The sequence below is a fragment of the Budorcas taxicolor genome, chromosome 2 (assembly GCF_023091745.1).
Source record: "Budorcas taxicolor isolate Tak-1 chromosome 2, Takin1.1, whole genome shotgun sequence".
In the NCBI taxonomy this organism is placed as follows: Eukaryota; Metazoa; Chordata; class Mammalia; order Artiodactyla; family Bovidae; genus Budorcas; species Budorcas taxicolor.
This window is the reverse complement of record NC_068911.1, coordinates 151,266,602-151,288,567: the sequence shown is the minus strand read 5'-3', so window position 1 is coordinate 151,288,567 and position 21,966 is coordinate 151,266,602. Positions and strand designations below refer to the sequence as shown.

The window sequence follows — 21,966 nt, the reverse complement described above, 5'->3', positions numbered from 1 at the left end:
GAAAATCCAGCTGTCTCCAATTAAACCAGACATTAAGAAGATTCTCAAAAATAATGCCACTCTTCTAATATTCTTGAACAATAGCATTTTTCATTTTTAAAAATGCTACTTATGTTTATTTGTAATGAGTTTATTATTTCTAAGTGAATTAATAAATACTTCAATTTCTAATGTGGAGTAGATATATATTCCACATTAAAAAGAATATACTGAAGATTCCGAAGATCTTTAATAAAAAAGTGCATGTAAGAGACCAAAAAGCTTGAAAGCTCTGGTCTACAACGGCATTGCCTGTCCAGAATATCCAAGAGCCTCCTAAGGATGAGGTCTGTTTGATTTCAGGGCCTAACAGAAATTAGCATTCTCGGTATTTATTCCAAAACACCAGGTCTGGCTTCCCAATTCTGCCAGAAGAGATGGTGAGAGGTTAAGAGCATTACAGAAAAGTTTTCTCACATTTCACTGACAGATCAAAGCATCTGATTTCATGCTCAAGTCCAGAAAGTCTATGACTAGACAATTCCAAGGTCATAAGATGAAGGAATCTAACAGGAAAGCTAAACTCAACTTCACATAATAAGTACCAGATCCTGTGGTTAAAGGTTCCCTGCAATGCAGAAGACCCCAATTCGATCCCTGGGTGGGGAAGATCCTCTGGAGAAGGGAATGGCTATCCACTCCAGTATTCTTGCCTAGTGAATTCCATGGCCAGAGGAGCCTGGCAGGCTACAGACCATGGTGTCACAAAGAGTCCGACACGTCTGAGCGACTAACAATTTTTCAGTGAAAAACTTTTGTCAGTGAAAAAGTGACTTTTCATTTACGTACTCATTTTTGGATTTGACTTTAAATATTCTGCCTCCCTTCTTCCATCCCTTTTCCCCTACCTACTCCCTCAAAGTCAGTGTCCTCCACATGCAGTCTTCTCCTTTCTCCAAAAGGAGGTACACAATAAGTGCTCAATAAATGGCAGATCCAACTATTAACACAGATTCTCCCAGAGCAGCCTCTTTTATCCCATGACCTCAACAACGTCCTACATTCTCCAATTTTCTTCCATCACTCAGACCTACAGAACAACCACTCAGGCTGAAGGAGCCTCAACTCACCATGTCCACAGTGTAACTTCTTTACCTTTCTCCTCAAAGCTGCCCCTCCTCCTTCTGCCTCATCCTGCAGCACCACCCATTTGATCACTAAATTCAGAAACCTAGGATCATTCTAGACTGCTCCTTGTCCCACTCTCCTGACATTTACTTTGCTACCAGATTGGGCTTCAGTCCATTGGGTCGCAAAGAGTCGGACACGACTGAGCGACTTCACCTTCACCTTCACCACTGTTAAAGTGAAAGTCGCTCAGTTGTGTCTGACTCTTTGCAACCCCGTGGACTATACAGTCCATGGAATTCTCCAGGCCAGAATACTGGAGTGGGTAGCCATTCCCTTCTCCAGGGGATCTTCCCAACCCAGGGATCGAACCCAGGTCTCCCACATTGCAGGCAGATTCTTTAACAGCTGAGCCACCAGGGAAGCCCCTACCACTGTTAATCTCTCTCTAAACCCTCTCCCCCATCACAACCACCATAAAGCTCTCATGGCGTCTAGCCTGGTCTCTAGTTTTCTCACTGACTTCCAGATTTCAGTCTAAAATCTTACTTATTCAAACTGCACACTGACACTACGGTAACCTTAAAGACAAATCTGATGTTACCTTCCTGCTAATTATCTTTCCACGGTTTTTCCACAATATACTCTTTCAGATTTTATCCAAGAATTCCCCGAGGAATTTTTAAAACCATATATTCCTTAGGGAGTTCCCTGGTGGACTAGCGGTTAGGATTTGGGCTTTCACTGCCATGGCCCAGGTTCCAATCCCTGGTCAGAGAACCAAGATCCCACAAGCCAGATGGTACTGGCCAAAAAACAAAAAAAAATTAAACCCTTGTATTCCTTGTACATCTTGAAGTTGAACTCTAAAATTTTTCATCACAAGTTTCAACAAGTTTATCCTTTTGTTAAGAGAAGGTAGAAAATACTAAACAATTTATAGAAAGAACTAAGGTAAGGGTTAACTGTAATTGAAATAAACATTTCATGATGATTTAGTGAGCTTTAACTATCTGACTGAATAACAGCCATCTAAACTAAAAGACAGGGCTTCCCTGGTGGCCCAGTCAGTAAAGAGTCCCCTGCAATGCAGGAGACCCAGGTTCAATCCTTGAGTCAAGAAGATCCCCTGGAGAAGGAATACTCCAGTATTCTTGCCTGGGAAATCCCATGGACAGAGAAGCCTAGCAGACTACAGTCCATGGTGTAGCAAAGAGTTGGACACAACTTAGTGACTAAACCACCAGCAACCAAACTGAAAGACATCTCTTTTTAAAAATTCTATGCAAGTTTTATCTAATATAGCTTGAAAAATCAGTTGTCCCAAAAACATCTTAGACTCATGTAACTGTTGTATTCTTCTGAATTCAGAATATCCCAACAAAGAACAAGTTTCACCTTAACAACGTGTATTACACATGGGAACACAGGAAGCTTTCTGGGTTTGGGGGGTAACAACCAAAGGAGGCCTCCTTGTAATTAGTATTTCCAAAATATTTCGTTTGCCAACCTGAAGTTTTAATTAATTATTTTAATTGGAGACTAATTACTTTATAATATTGTAGCGGGTTTTGCCCTACACTGACATGAATCAGCCATGGGTGTACATGCGTCCCCCATCCTGAAGCCCCCCTTCCCACCTCCCTCCCCATCCCATCCCTCAGGGTTGTCCCAGTGTACTGGGTTTGAGTGCCCTGTTTCACGCATTGAACCTGGACCGGTGATGTTTCACATATGGCAATATACATGTTTCAATGCTATCCTCTCAAATCATCCCACCCTTGCCTTCTCTCTCAGAGTCCAAAAGCCTGTTCTTTGTATGTGTCTCTTCTGCTGTCTCGCATGTAGGGGCATTGTTACCTTCTTTCTAAATTCCATATATATCATTAACATACTGTATTGGTGTTTTTCTTTCTGACTTGCTTCACTCTGTATAATAGGCTCCAGTTTCATCCACCTCATTAGAACTGATTCAAATGCATTCTTTTTAATAGCGGAGTAATATTCCATTGTGTCTATGTACCACATCTTTCTTATCCGATGGACATCTAGGTTGCTTCCATGTCCTGGCTATTATAAACAGTGCTGCCATGAACACTGGGGTTCACCTGTCTCTTTCAGTTCTGGTTTCCTTGGTGTGCATGCCTAGCAGTGGGATTGCTGAGTCATACAGCAGTTCTATTTCCAGTTTTTAAAGGAATTTCCACACTGTTCTCCACAGTGGCTGTACTAGTTTGCATTCCCACCAACAGTGTAAGAAGGTTTCCTTTTCTCCACACCCTCTCCAGCATTTATTGTTTGTAGACTTTTTGATAGCAGCCATTCTGACTGGTATGAAATGGTACCTCATTGTGGTTTTGATTTGCATTTCTCTGATAATAAGTACTGTTCGGCATCTTTTCATGTGTTTGCTAGCCATCTGTATGTCTTCTTTGGAGAAATGTCTGCTTAGTTCTTTGGCCCATTTTTTGATTGGGTCATTTATTTTTCAGGTACTGAGCTGCAGGAGCTGCTTGTATATTTCTGAAATTCTTTGTCAGTTGCTTCATTTACTATTATTTTCTCCCATTCTGAAAACTATCTTTTCACCTTGCTTATAGTTTCCTTCGTTGTGGAAAAGTTTTTAAGTTTAATTAGGTCCCATTTGTTTATTTTTGCTTTTATTTCCATTACTCTGGGAAGTAGGTCATAGAGGATCCTGCTGTGATTTATGTCAGAGTGTTTTGCCTATGTTTTCCTCTAGGAGTTTTAGTTTCTGGTTTTACGTTTAGATCTTTAATCCATTTTGAGTTTATTTTTGTGTATAGTGTTAGAAAGTGTTCTAGTTTCATTCTTTTACAGATGGTTGACCAGTTTTTCCAGCACCACTTGTTAAAGAGATTGTCTTTTCTCCATTGCATATTCTTGCCTCCTTTGTCGAAGATAAGGTGTCCATAGGTGTGAGGATTTATCTCTGGGCTTTCTGTTTTGTTCTATTGATCTATATTTCTGTCTTTGTGCCAGTACCATAATGTCTTGATGACTGTGGCTTTGTAGTAAAGCCTGAAGTCAGGCAGATTGATTCTTCCAGTTCCATTCTTCTTTCTCAAGACTGCTTTGGCTATTCAAGGTTTTTAGTATTTCCACACAAATTGTGAAATTATTTGTTCTAGCTCTATGAAAAATACTGTTTGTAGCCTGATAGAGATTGCATTGAATCTATAGATTACTTTGGGCAGTATACCCATTTTCACTATATTGATTCTTCCGATCCATGAACACATTTCTCCATCTATTTGTGTCTTCTTTTATTTCTTTCATCAATGTTTTATAGTTTTCTATACATAGCTCTTTCTATATATAGATTTCTTCAGGTAGAATAGCAAGAAGAGATACGAAAGCCTTCCTCAGTGATCAATGCAAAGAAATAGAGGAAAACAACAGAATGGGAAAGACTAGAGATCTCTTCAAAAACATTAGAGATACCAAGGGAACATTTCACACAAAGATGGGCTTGATAAAGGACAGAAATGGTATGGCCCTAACAGAAGCAGAAGATATTAAGAAGAGGTGGCAAGAATACACAGAAGAATTATACCAAAAAGATCTTCACGACCTGGATAATCATGATAGTGTGATCACTTATCTAGAGCCAGACATCCTGGAATGTGAAGTCAAGTGGGCCTTAGAAAGCATCACTATGAACAAAGCTAGTGGAGGTGATGGAATTCCAGTGGAGCTATTTCAAATCCTGAAAGATGATGCTGTGGAAGTGCTGTATGTACTCAATATGCTAGCACATTTGGAAAACTCAGCAGTGGCCACAGGACTGGAAAAGGTCAATTTTCATTCCAATCCCAAAGAAAAGCAATGCCAAAGAAGGCTCAAACTACCGCACAATTGCACTCATCTCACATGCCAGTAAAGTAATGCTCAAAATTCTCCAAGCCAGGCTTCAGCAATACGTGAACCGTGAACTTCCTGATGTTCAAGCTGGTTTTAGAAAAGACAGAGGAACCAGAGATCAAATTGCCAACATCTGCTGGATCATGGAAAAAGCAAGAGAGTTCCAGAAAAACATCTATTTCTGTTTGATTGACTATGCCAAAGCCTTTTACTGTGTGGATCACAATCAACTGTGGAAAATTCTGAAAGAGATGGGAATACCAGACCACCTAACCTGCCTCTTGAGAAATCTGTATGCAGGTCAGGAAGCAACAGTTAGAACTGGACATGGAACATCAGACTGGTTCCAAATAGGAAAAGGAGTACGTCAAGGCTGTATATTGTCACCCTGCTTATTTAACTTATATGCAGAGTACATTATGAGAAACGCTAGACTGGAAAAAATGCAAGCTGGAATCAAGATTGGGGGGAGAAATATCAACCTCAGATATGCAGATAACACCACCCTTATGGCAGAAAGTGAAGAGGAACTAAAAAGCCTCTTGATGAAAGTGAAAGAGGAGAGTGAAAAAGTTGGCTTAAAGCTCAACATTCAGAAAACGCAGATCATGGCATCCAGTCCCATCACTTCATGGGAAACAGATGGGGAAACAGTGGAAACAGTGTCAGACTTTATTTTTTGGGGCTCCAAAATCACTGCAGATGGTGACTGCAGCCATGAAATTAAAAGACGCTTACTCCTTGGAAGAAAAGTTATGACCAACCTAGATAGTATATTCAAAAGCAGAGACATTACTTTGCCAACTAAGGTCCATCTAGTCAAGGCTATGGTTTTTCCTGTGGTCATGTATGGATGTGAGAGTTGGACTGTTGAAGAAGGCAGAGCACTGAAGAATTGATGCTTTTGAACTGTGGTGTTGGAGAAGACTCTTGAGAGTCCCTTGGACTGCAAGGAGATCCAACCAGTCCATTCTGAAGGAGATCAGCTGTGGGATTTCTTTGGAAGGAATGATGCTAAAGCCGAACCTCCAGTACTTTGGCCATCTTATGCTAAGAGTTGACTGATTGGAAAAGACTCTGATGCTGGGAGGGATTGGGGGCAGGAGGATAAGGGGACAACAGAGGATGAGATGGCTGGATGGCATCACGGACTCGATGGACATGAGTCTGAGTGAACTCCAGGAGTTGGTGACGGACAGGGAGGCCTGGCGTGCTGCAATTCATGGGGTCGCAAAGAGTCGGACACGACTGAGCAACTGAACTGATTCCTAAGTATTTTATTCTTTTCATAGCAATGGTGAATGGAATTGATTCCTTAATTACTCTGTTTTCTCATTGTTAGTGTATAGGAATGCAAGGGATTTCTGTGTATTAGTTTTATATCCTGCAACTATATTCATTAATTAGTTCTAGTAATTTTCTGGTGATGTCTTTAGGGTTTTCTATGTAGAGGATCATGTCATTTGCAAACAGTGAGAGTTTTACTTCTTTTCCAATCTGGATTCCTTTTCTTTCTTTTTCTTCTCTGATTGCTGTGACTAAACCTTCCAAAACTATGTTGAATAGTAGTGGTGAGAGTGGGCACCCTTGTCTTGTTCCTGACTTTAGGGGAAATGCTTTCAATTTTTCACCATTGAGGATAATGTTTGCTGTGGGTTTATCATATATGGCTTTTATGTTGAGGTTTGTTCCTTCTATGCCTGCTTTCTGGAGGGTTATCATAAATATGCTGAATTCTGTCAAAGGCTTTCTTTGCATCTATTGAGATAATCATATGGTCTTTATCTTTCAATTTGTTAATGTGGTGTATCACATTGATTTGCAAATACTGAAGAATCCTTGCATCCCTGGGATAAACCCCATTTGGTCATGATGTATCATCTTTTTAATATGTTGTTGGATTCTGTTTGCTAAAATTTTGTTGAGGATTTATGCATCTATGTTCATCGGTAATACTGGTCTGTAGTTTTCTTTTTTTGTGGCATCTTTGTCTGGTTTCGGTATTAGGGTGAGGGTGGCCTCATAGAATGAGTTTGGCAGTTTACCTTCCTCTGCAATTTTCTGGAAGAGTTTGAGTAGCATAGATGTTAGCTCTTCTCTAAATTTTTGTAGAATTCACCTGTGAAGCCATCTGGTCCTGGGCTTTTGTTTGTTGGAAGATTTTTTATTACAGTTTTGATTTCCATGCTTGTGTTGGGTTTGTTAAGATTTTCTATTTCTTCCTGGTACAGTTTTGGAAGGTCACACTTTTCTAAGAATTCATCCATTTCTTTCAAGTTGTCCATTTTATTGTCATATAGTTGCTGATAATTGTCTCTTATGATGCTTTGTATTTCTGTGTTGTCCGTTTTGATTTCTACATTTTCATTTCTAATTTTGTTGATTTGATTCTTCTCCTTGGCTAATGGTCTATTTTATTTATCTTCTCAAAGAACCAGCTTTTAGCTTTGTTGACTTTTGCTATAGTCTCATTTATTTTTCATTTATTTCTGCCCTAATTTTAATGATTTCTTTCCTTCTAACAACCCTGGGGTTCTTCATTTATTTTTCTAGTTGCTTTAGGGGTAACGTTAGGTTATTTTTCTCTTGTATCTTGACGTAAGCTTGTATTGCTATGAACGTTCTCCTGAGCACTGCTTTAACTGAATCCCATAGGTTTAGGTTTGTCTTGTTTTTGTATCCATTCAGCCAGTCTTTGTCTTTTGGTTGGGGCATTCAACCCATTTACATTTAAGGCAATTATTGATAAGTATGATCCTGTTGCCATTTACTTTGTTGTTTTGGGTTCAAGTTTATAAACCTTTTCTGTGTTTCCTGTCTAGAGAAGATCCTTTAGCATTTGTTGAAGAGCTGGTTTGGTGGTGCTGAATTCTCTCAACTTTTGCTTGTCTGTAAAGCTTTTGATTTCTCCTTCATATTTGAATGAGATCCTTGCTGGGTACAGTAATCTGTGTTGTAGGTTTTTCTCTTTCATCACTTTAAGTATGTCCTGCCATTCCCTTATGGCCTAAAGAGTTTCTATTGAAAGATAAGCTGTAATCCCTATGGGGATCCCCTTGTGTGTTACTTGTTGCTTTTCCCTTGCTGCTTTTAATATTTGCTCTTTGTGTTTGAACTTTGTTAATTTGATTAATATGTGTCTTGGGGTGTTTCACCTTGGGTTTATCCTGATTGGGACTCTCTGGGTTTCTTGAACTTGAGTGGCTATTTCCTTCCCCATTTTAGGGAAGTTTTCAATTATTATCTTCTCAAGTATTTTCTCATGCCCTTTCTGTCTTCTTCTGGGACTCCTATGATTTGAACGTTAGGGTGTTTAACATTTTCCCAAGGTCTCTGAGGTTGTCCTCTTTTCTTTTTTTTTCCTCTCTCTGCTTCACTTAATTCCACCATTCAATCTTCCACCTCACTTATCCTGTCTTCTGCCTCAGTTATTCTACTGTTGACTCCCTCCAGAGTGCTTTTGATCTCAGTTATTGCATTATTCATAACTGATTGACTTTTTTATTTCTTCTAGGTCCTTGTTAAACATTTCTTGCATGTTCTTAATCTTTGTCTCTAGTCTATTTATCTGTAACTCCCATTTTGTTTTCAAGATTTAAGATCATCTCTACTATTATTATTCTGAATTCTTTTTCTGGTAGACCCCCTATCTCCTACTCTTGTATTTGGTTTGGTGGGCATTTATCATGTTCCTTTACCTGCTGAATATTTCTCTGCCTTTATATTTTGTTTAGATTGCTGTATTTGGGTTGGCCTTTCTGTAGGCTATAAGTTTGTGATTCCTCTGTTTTGTGGAGCTTGCTCCCTGTGGGTGAGGTTGGTCTAGTGGCTTGTCAAGCTTTCCTGACTGGTTAGAGGAGCTTGCATCTGTGTTCTGGTGGGTGAACTGGATCTCTTCTCTCTGGAGTGCAATAAAGTGTCCAGTAGTAAGTTTTGGGGTGTCTATGGGTTTGGCATGGCTTTGGGCAGCCTGTATTTTAACGCTCAGGGCTGTGTTCCTGCATTGCTGGAGAATTAGCAAGGTATGTCTTGCTCTGGAACTTGTTGGCTCTTAGATGGAGCTTGGTTTCAGTGTAGTATGGAGGCTTTTGGATGAGCTCTTGTCTATTAATGTTCCCTGGAATCAGGAGTTCTCTGGTGTTCTCAAGTTTTGGAGTTAAGCCTCCTGCCTCTGGCTTTCAGTCTTACAGTAGCCTCAAGACTTCTTCATCCATACAGCACAAATGATAAAACATCTAGGTTAATGGTGAAAAGATTCTCCAAAGTGAGGAACACCCAGAGAGATTCACAAAGTTACATGGAGAAGAGGGAGGAAGGAGATAGAGGTTACCAGGAGAAGAGGGGGAGTCAAAACGGAAGAGAGCAATCTAGCCAGTAATCAATTCCCTATGCATTCTCCACAGTCTGGAACACCCAGAGAGGTTCACGGAGTTGCACAGAGAAGAGAAAAGGGAGGAAGGAGATAGAGGTGATCAGGTGGAGAAGAGGGGGGAGTCAAAAGGGGAGAGACCAATCTAGCCAGTACTCAGTTCCCTAAGTGTTCTCCACAGCCCAGAACACCCAGAGAGATTCAGAGTTAAGCACAGAAGAGAAGGGGGAGGGAGGAGAAAGAGGTGACCTGGGGAGAAAAGGGAGAGTCAAAAGGGGAGAGAGCAATCAAACCAGTAATCACACCCCAAGTGAAAAAAGATACAGAAGATTAGATTCTTCAAGGTACAAAATTGATAACAAATACCAAAAAGCAAAGATTAAAAATCTAGAGTAGAGGTTAGACTCTCAAAAATACAATGTTAAAAATACAAAAACAAAATCACAAAAATTATAAAATATATATATATGAAATTTGCTTTAAAATGCAGTCTTTTTTTGCAAGGTAATAGTAAGTTATAAAAATGAAAAGGAGTAATAGAGAATTTAAAAACAAAAAAATGATAATAGTAAAAATATATCTAGGAATTTCTCTGGAGCTGTTGTGGGCAGTGTGGGGTCAGTTCAGTTTCAGAGTTTCTTGTTCCAGCTTGTACTTGTTCTCGAGATCTAATTGGCCCCTTCCAATGCTTAGTCAATGTTAACTAAAGGGTTTTAATCTGTTGCACCTGTCACTTTCAGAATGGTTTCCTTGTTAATTTTGGCTTCCTCTTTTTGCAAGTCTCTTCAGTGTCTAATTTCCTCTCTGACACAAAGGGGCAAAGGTGGTCACTTACTTAGGCTCACTTGTTCAGTTGTATTGTGGGGAGGAAGGAACACTACAAACAAATATCACTGGCGTGTGTGGGGAGTGCTCGCAGTGTATGGACCACACTGGGTTTGCCCCAGCTCACTGCAGCGCGTGCTTTCCAGGTCTACACTGCTCAGGCACCAGGTTGCTCTGCAGGGGTACTGTCCAAAGTGGGCCCTGAGTTTCGCGCACTTCCCAGATCTAAGCTGCTCAGGTTCAGGTTCTCGGCTACTCCGCAAGGGCACAGACTCAGTTGGGCGTGCATCTTGTGCCCTTCCCAGGTCCGAGCAGCTCAGGTGACCAGGTGATTGGCGAGCACACTGTCCCAGATGGGCCATGTGCTTTAATCACCTCCTTAGTCCAGCCGCTCCGTTTCCCAGGTGCGTAGCAAGAGCACCGTCTCAGGTGTGCCATGTCTCCTCTGGGGAGATGATCTCAGGCTGCGACCCTCCTGGCAGATGTCAACCATCCAGGATCCCAAGAAGACGTGGTTACCAACTGGGAGCCTGCTCGCAGTTTGGTGGAGGACGCCAGTCTCTGGGGCCAAGATTGCCCCTTGCCTTCTGGCTCTGGCTGTCACACACCTGCCTCTCTGCCTCTGGTGGGGGAAGGAGCCTGTACGCAGCCAGCTAGCTCTCCTTTGGTATTTGCTCAATCCTCTGTTCTATCAGCCGGCCAGGCTGCAGGTTGGGTTAGGTTAGAGCCTTTCGCGGTAGTTTTTTTTTCCCCTCTCTGGCTATCCCAGTTTGTGTTGCTATCTCACGTTAGCTCCCTCAGATTGCCCTCAGGGCATTCTGGCCCAGTCCTTACCCTAAAGCATGCAGCCCAAGCCTCCCTGTCCAGCCCCCCGGTGGCTGGTGTCGGATGCGTGCCTACAACTAGGCTACCTCTCCGCTGGGAGTTGCGGTTAGGCACCTATTCTGTGGGGTTTTTTTTTTCCTCCCGGTTATGTCACGCTCTGAGATTCCAAAACTGCCCACAGACCGCCAATGAGAGGGTTTCCTGCTGTTTGGAAACTTCTCCTCCTTCACGACTCCCTTCCCAGGACAGATCTCCATCCCTAACTCTTTGGTCTCTCTTTTTGTGTTTTATATTTTGTCCTACCTCCTTTCGAAGAGAATGGGCTGCCTTTCTGGGTGCCTGGTGTCCTCCGCCAGCATTCAGAAGTTGTTTTGTGGAAGTTGCTCAGCATTCAAATGATCTTTCCATGAATTTGTGGGAGAGAAAGTGGTCTCCCTGTCCTATTCCTCCGCCATATTGGGACGCCCCCAACCTGAAGTTTTTATACACAGAATAACACACTATAGTAATATTTGGAAGCCTAAGAGATATGACACTCTCTATCCCTTTTTTTGTAAGGTCAGTTTTAGAAGAGTTCATTTGGAAACTAAAGATCTGGAAATTGATTCTTCTAAAACTGCATGTGGGGCTTCACTTGTTTTCCAGTGCTTGAGACTGAGCTTCCACTGCAGCGGGGCTCGAGTTTGATTTCTGGTCAGAAAGATTCCCTGAAGAAAGAAATGGCAACCCACTCTGGTATTCTTGCCTGGAATATCCCACGGACAGAGGAGCCTGGCAGGCTACAGTCCACCGGGCAGCAAAGAGTGGGATAGAATTGAGCAAGAAAGTTCCCTCCAAACCCAGCTCAGGTCTGTCAGACTGTTTCCAGTTCTCTTTTCAGGCCTTGCTGTATCTCTACTAAAGCTACTTTGTATCTGGAAGGTCCTCTCACCTCTTTATTCCCAGAAAACATTTGATGATTTTTCAATGCTACATTAAGTCCAATCAATAAAGAGCTGGTAACTTTGGGGAACTAAGGGAGGGGGGGTGGTTTTCATACAAACAGTACCTCAGTATTTATTGCAAATGACTAAAGATAGAACACTTTCCCAAAGGGTTCCCCTGCTACTTGTTGACTGCCTAAATCAACAGGTAATTAAGTTAAGGAAGATGGAATCTGGAGTATCTGAGTAGGTAGGAGTAACTCGCCAAGGAAGGAAGGATTAAAACATTTCCTAGATGCACAATGGAAATGTGAAGATAATAGAGTTTTCCAAATAAATTTGGGTTAAATATTTTTCTAATGTTCTATTAGAACACACCACACAAATGCTGTTTACTGCTTAAAATTTCCCCTAAACTCTGTGCAAACACGCCTGCCGTGTGCACGCCTGTATCCCCCCCCCCAGTGCCTTCCGTAATGCCCTGGCTCACTAAGTATTTGTCGATGCTTATTAAAAATTGTTGAATGATTAAAGGAAGTAATGGATTGATGAACACATGAAGAGTTAAATTCTCTACAGTTAAGGAAAGTTTTTCTCTACAGACAGTGAAGATAGGGAAGTTAAAAGCGGGGTATTCATGTTAAATTCAGCCGTGAGGCCTGAGAGGAGCTTGGGCTCACACTAAAGCGAGGGGAATTTAAACTACGTTGGGGCGGGAAAGGAAGCGGAGGCCTAGGGTGAAAATATGCTTCAGGGTTCGGGAAACCAGAGGAGCGGCGACCAAGTTCACTGGGCGCGGCGGGAAAGGGCGCAAGAAAGGGTGCAGAGGGGTTCCGAGGAGGCGCGAAGACCTGGCAGGGTAGGAGGCCGCGGATCCCTCTCTTCCCAGGTGATGGAGAGGTGGCTGGCAGGAAGTAGGGCTGGACCGGAGCGGCCAGAGGGCTGGAGGCCGCGTCAAAAGGCCCGGGGCAGAAGAAGGGGCGGGAGAGTCGAGCCGGCAGAGGGTCGTTGCCCCGGCTCCGCGGCCACACTCACCCAGCGGACTCAGCTTCGCCGCGGCTGGGCGCCGGCTCCGCGCTGCTTCCTCCCTCGGCCTGCGGGCGAGCTGGCGGCCTCAGGCGCCCCTAGCAACCACGCACGGCCACGCGACCCGCGCTCTCAGCCGCCGGCGCGGCTGCCACCAAACACGCACTGCGCGCGCCCCCAGCGGACGCACCGAGGGCCTGAAGGGGCGATCCCAGCGGGAGGGAAGCAGGCGCGCAGAATCTCGGGGCTTATGGAGCTTGGAAAGGCGGTGGTCACAGGGCTTGCGCAAGCGCAGCCGCTTCAACGCGGGTGGGACTCGCACAGCGGCATTCTGGGAGATGTAGTCTCGAGGTTAAAGCCCTGAAAGTCTACGTTCTGGCCCGCCAGGACCCTCTATACTTTGATTCTACCTAACCCCTATGGACTCTTTTTTTGGCCGTGCCTTAATTCGCTCCTCTAAAACCAAAGAACTCAGACTTCATTAAATAATTTTCTTGTAGTACTTTCCAGTTAAAAGCCTTTGAGTTTGACCCCAGGAAAGAAGAGATCGCCAGATTCGCTATGCTTCGCTCTACCTACCTTCCCCCAACCCCAACCCAAGCAGTAGGCTCCAATTAAAATCACCTGCTTTCTGAGCTTCAAGTGTGAACATTAGCAAACACTGACTCAATTAATTATCTCCCCAGGCAAGATAGATAGTGCCCCCTCAGACTCATATGTCCCTGGTTCTAACGAATTCAGAGATCTCAAAAGAACTGGAGGGCGAAAAGAGCTTTTCTAAATAGTCTGCTACAGAAATAATAGGAACAATAAGAGATGAAACTAATTTAAGGAAAGCAATCCGAGCCACAGCAAAGATGCTTAATAAATAATTGATTCAGGCAACAGTCATTGATCAGCTATAAATTATATCTCATGATGTGATGCAATTTGAACTACACAGTAACACTAGGAAGTAGCATATTTTTGTCTAAAAATCAGTTGAATCTGAATCTAATCAAGCTTTTAGCTCCAACTTCCAGTTTATAGGAAATAAAGAGAGTCACAAGAAGGCCATCTGACAAATCCAGAATGTAGGCCAATGTATAGAGGAATGACCTCATTTCTTCAACAAATTTAGAATATAAAAAATGAGTGAGGTTTCCTATGTTGTAAGATACTTAAGAGACATAATCATATCAATGAGTGGACCTTGTTTAGATACTGATTCAAATAAGCCAACTGCAATTGTCTTTTGAGACAATAGAGAAATCTGAATATAGACAGGGGACATTAAGAACATAGATAACGTTAAGAAATCATTATTAAGTTTTTTTAGTTAGTTTACTGAATGGTGACAACCCCCCTCCCCCCAATATATCCTTAATTCTAGGAACATGTAAATATTACCTTATTTGGCAAAATATGTGATTAATGATTTTGAGATGATCTTGAAAGGATTAAGGAATTTTCCTGGATTATCTGAATGGGCCCTAAATCCAATAAGAAGAATCCCTAGTGAGGCAGAAAGAGATGGGAGAGACACAGAGAAGACAAAGAAAAAAGAAAGAGGCAACTTGTGACCAAGAAGGTAGCAATCAGAGCAAAGTAGAATGCCTGGGGGCACCAGAAGGTGGAAGAGACAAGAATGGATTCTTCCTTAGAATCTTCTGAGGAAATGGGGTTCTTCAGACAGGCTGATTTCAGAATTCCGGCTTCTAGAACCATGAGAGAATTTGTTGTTTTAAGTCACCAAATTTGTGGTAATGTGTTGGCAGCCACAGGATGGATACTGTGACATTATTTAAGAAGATATCCTTATTTTTTACCAGATACTTTAAGGTATTAAACGTCATGATGCCAAGGAGTTGCTTTTGTGTGTGTGTGTGTGATGATGCCAAGGAGTTGCTTGTGTGTGTGTGTGTGTGTGTGTGTGCTTTACAATACTACAGCAAACACTGGAGTAGCAATGAGCACACCTAACACCTAGGTCTTAGTTTCTACTATCACTCCATTACCAGGAACCAGGGCTTCCCTAGTGGTAAAGAATCCACCTGCAATATGGGAGACCTGGGTTCAATCCCTGGGTTGGGAAGAGTCCCTGGAGAAGATAATGGCAACCTACTCCAGTATTATGGCCTGGAAAATCCCATTGACAGAGGAGCCTGGCGGGCTACAGTCCATAGGGTCTCAATGAGTTGGACATGACTGAGCGATTAAGCACACCAGGAACCAGGGCTCCTCTGAGAAATGGCTGATTCTAGGACTAGGGCAGGAAATACACAAAATGAGCTGGAAGCACCTGGTAGTGCTAGAAAGAAAGTGTTACCAAAACAAACCAAAACAACAGACTGGTGGGAAGATGTAACAGGAGCTAACTGAAAGAACTCCCAATGACCCAAGTTGGAACAATTTGAGCAATAAAATTAAAGGAACAGTGCTTTTATAACCCAAAGCATGAAACAAATATCCATGAGTCACTGGTATAAATAAATGGTTGAGGACTCCCCTGGTGGCTCAGTGGTAAAGAATCTGCCTACCAATGCAGGAGACATGGGTTTGATCCTTGGTCCAGGAAGATCCCACATGCTGCAGAGCAACTAAGGCCTTGTGCCACGACTGCTGAGCCCATGTGCTCTAGAGCACATGCCCTGCAACAAGAGAAGCCACCACAATGAGAAACTCACTCACTGCAACTAGAGAAAGTTTGCATGCAGCAATGAAGAACCAATGAAGCCAAAAATAAATAAAATTTAAAAATAAATAAATGGTTGAATGTGTTCACAAATGTGATAAAGAGCCAAATCTCCTATGCAAAAAAAATTAAAGGAAAAAATGTAGATATTTAGCCCTAAAAGTGGGGAAGCATAACCCACATTCCTTAAGTTTGGGCTGTGCAGAGTGACTTCTTTCCAAAGAGTACAGTATGGAAAGGGGGGTAGCGTAAGGCAAAGGTAGTAACAGTAGAAAAATCTGACAAACATCACTTCAGCCAGGTGATCAAGGTCAACATCATGTAGATAGTACATGCCCTTGATAGATGATGAAAATGGCATTTTGCTTTTGTGATTTTCCTCCCCAAAACTCATAACTCCAGTCCAGTCGTGAGAAACATCAGGCGAATTCCAATAGAGGAGCATCCTGCAAAATGCATGACCAGTACTTCTCAAAATTGTCAAGATTATCAAAAACTAGATATTTCTAAAGAAACTCTTATAGCCAGAGGAGCCCAAGGAAACAACTAAATGATGTGTAACGAGATCCTGGAACAGAAAAAGGACACTGGGTGACAATTAAGGAACTCTGAATAAAATGCAGGTTTTAGTTGATAATACAGTTCACCCTTAAACAATGTTTGAACCACATGAATTCACTTATTTGTGAATCTTTTTCAGTAAATACATGCTACAGTACTACATAGTACACAGTTGATTGAACCCTCAGGTATGGAGGTCTGACTATAAAGTTATACTCAGATTTTCAACTGTGTGGGGGTAACAGCCCCCACAAGCCCTAAGTTTTTCAAGGGTCGACTGTGTATCAATGTTGATTCCACTGATTGTAACAAATATATCAAAATAATGTAAGATGCTAATAGGGGAAATTATGTATAGATAGAGGCAAGGTATAATATGTGAACTTTTTGTATTATCTGCTCAATTTTTCTGTAAATCTAAAACTGTTCTAAAATATAAAGTCTTTATATATAATCCTAAAAAAACCCCAAAAAACTAGCAATATAAATTTGCCTAGTCCACCTTAACCAAATCATAGGTGTAACTTCACCAATAATGGAAATAAGTTATATTATCAGCCTCCAGATACAATGTACTAAGAGGACACATCATCACTTACATAGTGTTTCTACCAAAAATGTATAACCAGCATCAAATCACACACACAAAAAATCAGATACACCCAAACATCAGATTTACACAAACCACAGAGAAATATCAGACATACTCAAAATATCAATCACGATCATAAAAGTAAGGAAGGAATGAGGAATGGTTCTAGATTTGAGGCAAAAGAAATCTCATAACCAAACACAAAGCATGATCTTGGGTTGGAACCTAGACCAGGAGAAAAACTGGTATAAAGAACATTATTGGAACAATTGGGATATGATGGCTGTAGGTTAAATAGTGTTATATCAATGTTGAATTTCTTATACTGTGATTATATAAGTAAATATCCTTGATCTTAAGAAATACAAGTCTTGGGGGGTCTGCACTGCATGGCATGCAGGGAAGTTCCCCAACCAGGGATCAAACCTGTGCTCCCTGCACTGGAACTGCAGTCTTAACCACTGGGATGCCAGGGAAGTCCCCAAAAGGCAAGTTTTCTAACAGTAAAGAAGCATGGTATTTACAGCTTAGCCTCATATGGTTCAGAAAAATATGATAAAACCAATTGTGGCAATTTCGTGAATCTGGGTGAAGGGTGTATGGGAATTCTTCACACTGTCCTTATTATTTCCAAAAAATAATTTAAAACTATAGCAATAACAATAAAGAAGACTGAGCACCAAAGAATTGATATTTTTGAATTGTGGTGCTGGAGAAGACTCTTGAGAGTCCCTTGGACAGCAAAGAGATCAAACCAGTCAATCCTAAAGGAAATCAACCCTGAATATTCACTGGAAGGACTGATGTTGAAGGTCAAACTCCAGTACTTTGGCTACACGATGTGACGAGCTGACTCACTGGAAAAGGTCCTGATGATGGGAAAGATTGAGGGCAGGAGAGGAAGTGGGTGACAAAGGATGAGACGGTTAGATGGTATCACCAACTCAATACACATGAATTTGAGCAAACTCTGGGAGATAGTGAAGGACAGGGAAGCCTGGTGTGCTACAGTTCATGGGGTCACAAAGAATCAGACACGACTCAGCGACCCAACAACAAATAGCAGTAACAAAATTTAAAATGGAACAGGTAGAACCAGTGTGACAAATGTTGATGGCGACTGAATTTGTGAAATCCGGACATGGGTGTCTCACCTGCCATTCTACTTTTTTGTGTTTGAAAACTTTAAGCTCCTTCTTCCCTCCCCAAAAGTTAAAATACATACACCCTTGTATGCACGTATGCTCAGTCGCTTCAGTCCTGTCGGACTCTTTGCGACCCTATTGACGTAGCCCACAAGGCTCCTCTGTCCATGGGATTCTCCAGGTAAGAATATTGGAGTGGGTTGCCATTTCCTTCATGTATGCATGTAAAAGAAGCACAAATCCTCAAGCCTTCCAGACATTCTCTAAATCCCAGGCACCACTCAGACTTCACTCCAAATCCCCTCAGCACTGTGATAACTGCTGGGTGTAAAACTGTTTACATATTTCTAATCCTCTAGATTGTAAACTCACAGGGATGGGAAATATTTTCTTATTATGCTTCCTCTAAACTGATTATTGTTTGATACAATACATAGCCTAGAAAGTTTTTATGTAAATGTGACTTCTCTACATTAAATTGTTTATGTATCAGATAAGCAAGATAGTTTAAGCCAGTATTTAACAAATTATTTGGAAAAGGCAAACAATTCTTTTACAAGGTAATTTCCCCTTCGTTTATCTTTTAGGAAAAAAATATCCAGATTTAAAGACACAATACTGTTTACATATTTGTCTTAATGTAGACAGGCCTTAGGGAAGTACTATGGTTTTGATAAAACCAAAAACCCAAAAGCTCTAATTTGTTAGCGATAAAAGTACTCAAAGTAATCAAAGTATTCATGGATAGCATTATATGTTGTCCAGAATTTGTTTTAAAATACTCAAGTAAAAAGAGGATAAGGTAGCTACTGAAGTGGTGATGGCATTCACTGAAATAATCTGTTTGTGTGTACCTTCGAAAATTTCCAACTAATAGACATAATATTATCAAAATTAAACTTGAGTTTCCCTACCCACTACCACTCCACTAATGGCCTTCCCCATTTCAGTTAACAGGAATTCCATCCTTCCAGCTTTTCAGGCCAAAAAGTCATTCTTCACTGCTTTCTTTTGTTACATTCTCACATCCATTCAGTCCAGAAAATTTATTTTCTCCATGTTCAGAATATATTCAAAATCTGGCTACTTTTTACCATTCCATTGGCACCACCCTAGTCCAGGACACCATTATCTCACATGAGGAGTATTACAAAGCCTCCTAAGTACTCCCCCTACTTCGCATCCTCCCCATTCCTCTGTCCATTCATACCACCAGAATGAAGGGCAATCTTCTAGAACATAAGGTAGATCTTAGAACTCCTCTGATCAAACTCTAATAGATCCCTGCTCTGTGTAAAGTACAAGGTCTGCAAGGCCTACATCTGGTCCCCATTACCTTCCTGTCCTCATTTCCTACGATTCTGCCCCTTCTTCACGTCTTTCATCCAAAACGGCCTCCTCGCAGCTCCTCCAGCACTCCAGGCACACTTCCATCTCAGGACCTTTGAAGACCATTCTCCCTGCATAGTTGTTCCCGAGAGAGCTGTACTGCTTCGTTCAAATGTTTTTGTTCAAACATCACCTTGTAAGTAAGGCCTACCCTAGCTATCCAACTCAGCTCTCCTCATCCCCTTCTTCCTGCTTTACATTTCTCTGGAGCTTTTATCACATTTCTACATACTAAACAATTCACTCATTTTAATAAGCTCTCTATCTCCCTGACCAGAATGGAAAGTCTCTGACAAACAAGCACTGTTTTACCTCCAATGCCTAGAATAGTATCTGGCATATAGAAAGGACTCAATAAATATATGTTGTAGAAAACAGACTGGTGGTTGCCAAGTGGGGAGGGGTGTGGGAAAGGGTTGGGTTGGGAGTTTGGGTTTAACAGATGCAAACTGTATATACAGAAAGGTCTCACTACCCTATAGAGCACAGGCAACTATCTTCAACATCCTGTGATAAACCATAATGGAAAAGAATATGAAAAAGAACTGTTGTTCAGTCGTCTCCAACTCTTTGTGACCCCATGGACTGCAGCATGCCAAACTTCCTGGCCCTTCACTGTCTCCCGGAGTTTGCTCAAACTCATATTCATTGAGTCAGTGATGCCATCCAACCATCTCATCCTCAGTTGCCCCCTTCTCCCCCTGCCCTCAATCTTTCCCAGCAAAAGAATATACATATACATATACATATATATATAACCGAGTCACTTTGCTATACAGCAGTAATTAACACAGCATGGTAATTCAACTATATTTCAATAAAAAAATATATTTAGGGACTTCCCTGGTGGTTTAGCAGTTAAGAATCCGCCTTCCAATGCAAGGAACATGAATTCAGTCCCTGGTTGGGGAACTAGGACCCCACATGTGTTGGGGCAACTGAGCTGGGTCATTGCAACTACTGAGCCCACATGCCCCACAACTAGAGAAACGCGTGCATCCCCCAAAAAAGATCCTGTGTGCTGCAACCAAGACCCGACACAACCAAATAAATAAATTAAAAATAAATAAATATTGAAAATAAATTTAAAAACAAATAAATATGTTGAATTGAAATGAAATAATCTGGATAGGAAGAAATTATGGTGGTCTCTAGAAAACATGTTATTTTTGCCAAAATATAAATACAGACAATGGGCAATGAAAATAAGGTCTAAATAAAAGAACCTGCTGGGGAAATTTCAGGAGCTCCAGAAAGGAAGAAAACCTCTCAGGCAGAAGGTGTCCTGGAAGCATGCCCCTGGGGTTAAAAGGCACATTATTGGAGAAAAGACCCTTTGACGTAGAGAAGAAACACATCTCCTCTGGTACCAACAATCATGAAGTTTACTGGTTAAAATCATCCTGAATCTGGGGGAAAGGAGGAGCTTTATACATAAATCTCTTCTAGGTTCTCATTCTCAAATCAGCTGATTGGCGGCTTGTCTGTTTCAGTCTCTTTAGTAGGTGGCTTGTTGAGTAGAAGGAAGGGTTGGCAAAATTAGGGCAACGAAGGTTGGACCCCAGCAAGCTGGGGTCATGTACTGTGTGTTGGCCTCAGGAGGTGGATGAGTTTCCTGCAGTGTTTGGCAGAGGCAGGCCTGGGACTGCTGTGTGGCAGTAACTGATTCCCCAGAGAAAGCAAGGCTAATTTCTCACTGGCGCCCAGGGACACCAGCACCTGTGGGACAGAGAGAGATGACAAAACACGACATGCAGAGTACTTTCATTTGGCCCAGCAATTCCCGCTCTAGAAAAGAAAGCAAAAGAGTATGAGCTCTCAGGGACTCAAAATAGATTATGTGGGAAAAGAAAGATTTTGGAGACAGGAACCACTAGAACCAGACTACTTCCATTCTCTTTGGTCACAGACCATGAAACCAAGGCACCAAAGGACCCATGAACTTGTCCCCAGGAAGAGATAATAAATGCAGCAGCCAGAAGGTGAGACTCCCAACTGCGGATCTAGACCAGTGTGAATTACCATCAAAAATCCCTTTTATTATTTCCCCACACAGACCACAGCAAATTCTGTAGTATATATCATCACCATCCTGTCAAAACTTCTCTTCTGCAAGAACTGCCCAATGCCACCACATGGAGCTATTATAATTTGGGGGTTTAGCTTTATCATGGGCTTCCCTGGTGGTTTAGACAGTAAAGAATCTGCCTACAATGTGGAAGACCTGGGTTCAATCTCTGGGTTGGGAAAATCCCCTGGAGGAGGGCATGGCAACCCACTCCAGTGTTCTTGCCTGGAGAATCCACATGGACAGAGGAGCCTGGAGGGCAACAATCCATGGGGTCTCAAAGAGTCGGACATGACTGAGCGACTAAGCACTCACAGCACACAACTTTATCATAGGTAGATGTGTGATTTTCAACTGGGCTGTTTATATACTGAAAATTTAGCAAAAAAACCCAACAACAGAATAAAGCAGTGGTTAAGCTTCTACCTCAGGAGCCATGAGTTCAATCAGGAAGGGAACTAAGACCTGGTATTCCAAATGACATGACGAAAAAGAACACGGGCTCTGAACTCAGACTCTTGAGTTCAAAAGTCCAATCCCACATGTTAGCTATGTGACTGAGACAAGTGATTAAATT

At 41.9% G+C, this 21,966-nt stretch overlaps 2 protein-coding genes across 3 annotated transcripts in view; both read right to left on the bottom strand.

The window, feature by feature from the left end:
- Nucleotides 1–13,109, bottom strand: part of TTLL4 (tubulin tyrosine ligase like 4) — a 33,387-nt gene extending 20,278 nt beyond the window's left edge. For both annotated transcript variants that reach the window (XM_052659953.1, XM_052659959.1), the window contains exon 1: nucleotides 12,970–13,109. The gene's annotated coding sequence lies outside the window, so the exon portion shown is untranslated. The remainder of the gene's footprint in view (nucleotides 1–12,969) is intronic.
- A 7,630-nt stretch (nucleotides 13,110–20,739) lies between these two features.
- The window catches only part of STK36 (serine/threonine kinase 36), a 30,691-nt gene continuing 29,464 nt past the window's right edge, over nucleotides 20,740–21,966 (bottom strand). Inside the window, exon 26 of the mRNA XM_052635477.1 lies at nucleotides 20,740–21,040. Coding sequence (XP_052491437.1) covers nucleotides 20,897–21,040 — 144 coding nt within the window. The 3' untranslated portion in view covers nucleotides 20,740–20,896. The remainder of the gene's footprint in view (nucleotides 21,041–21,966) is intronic.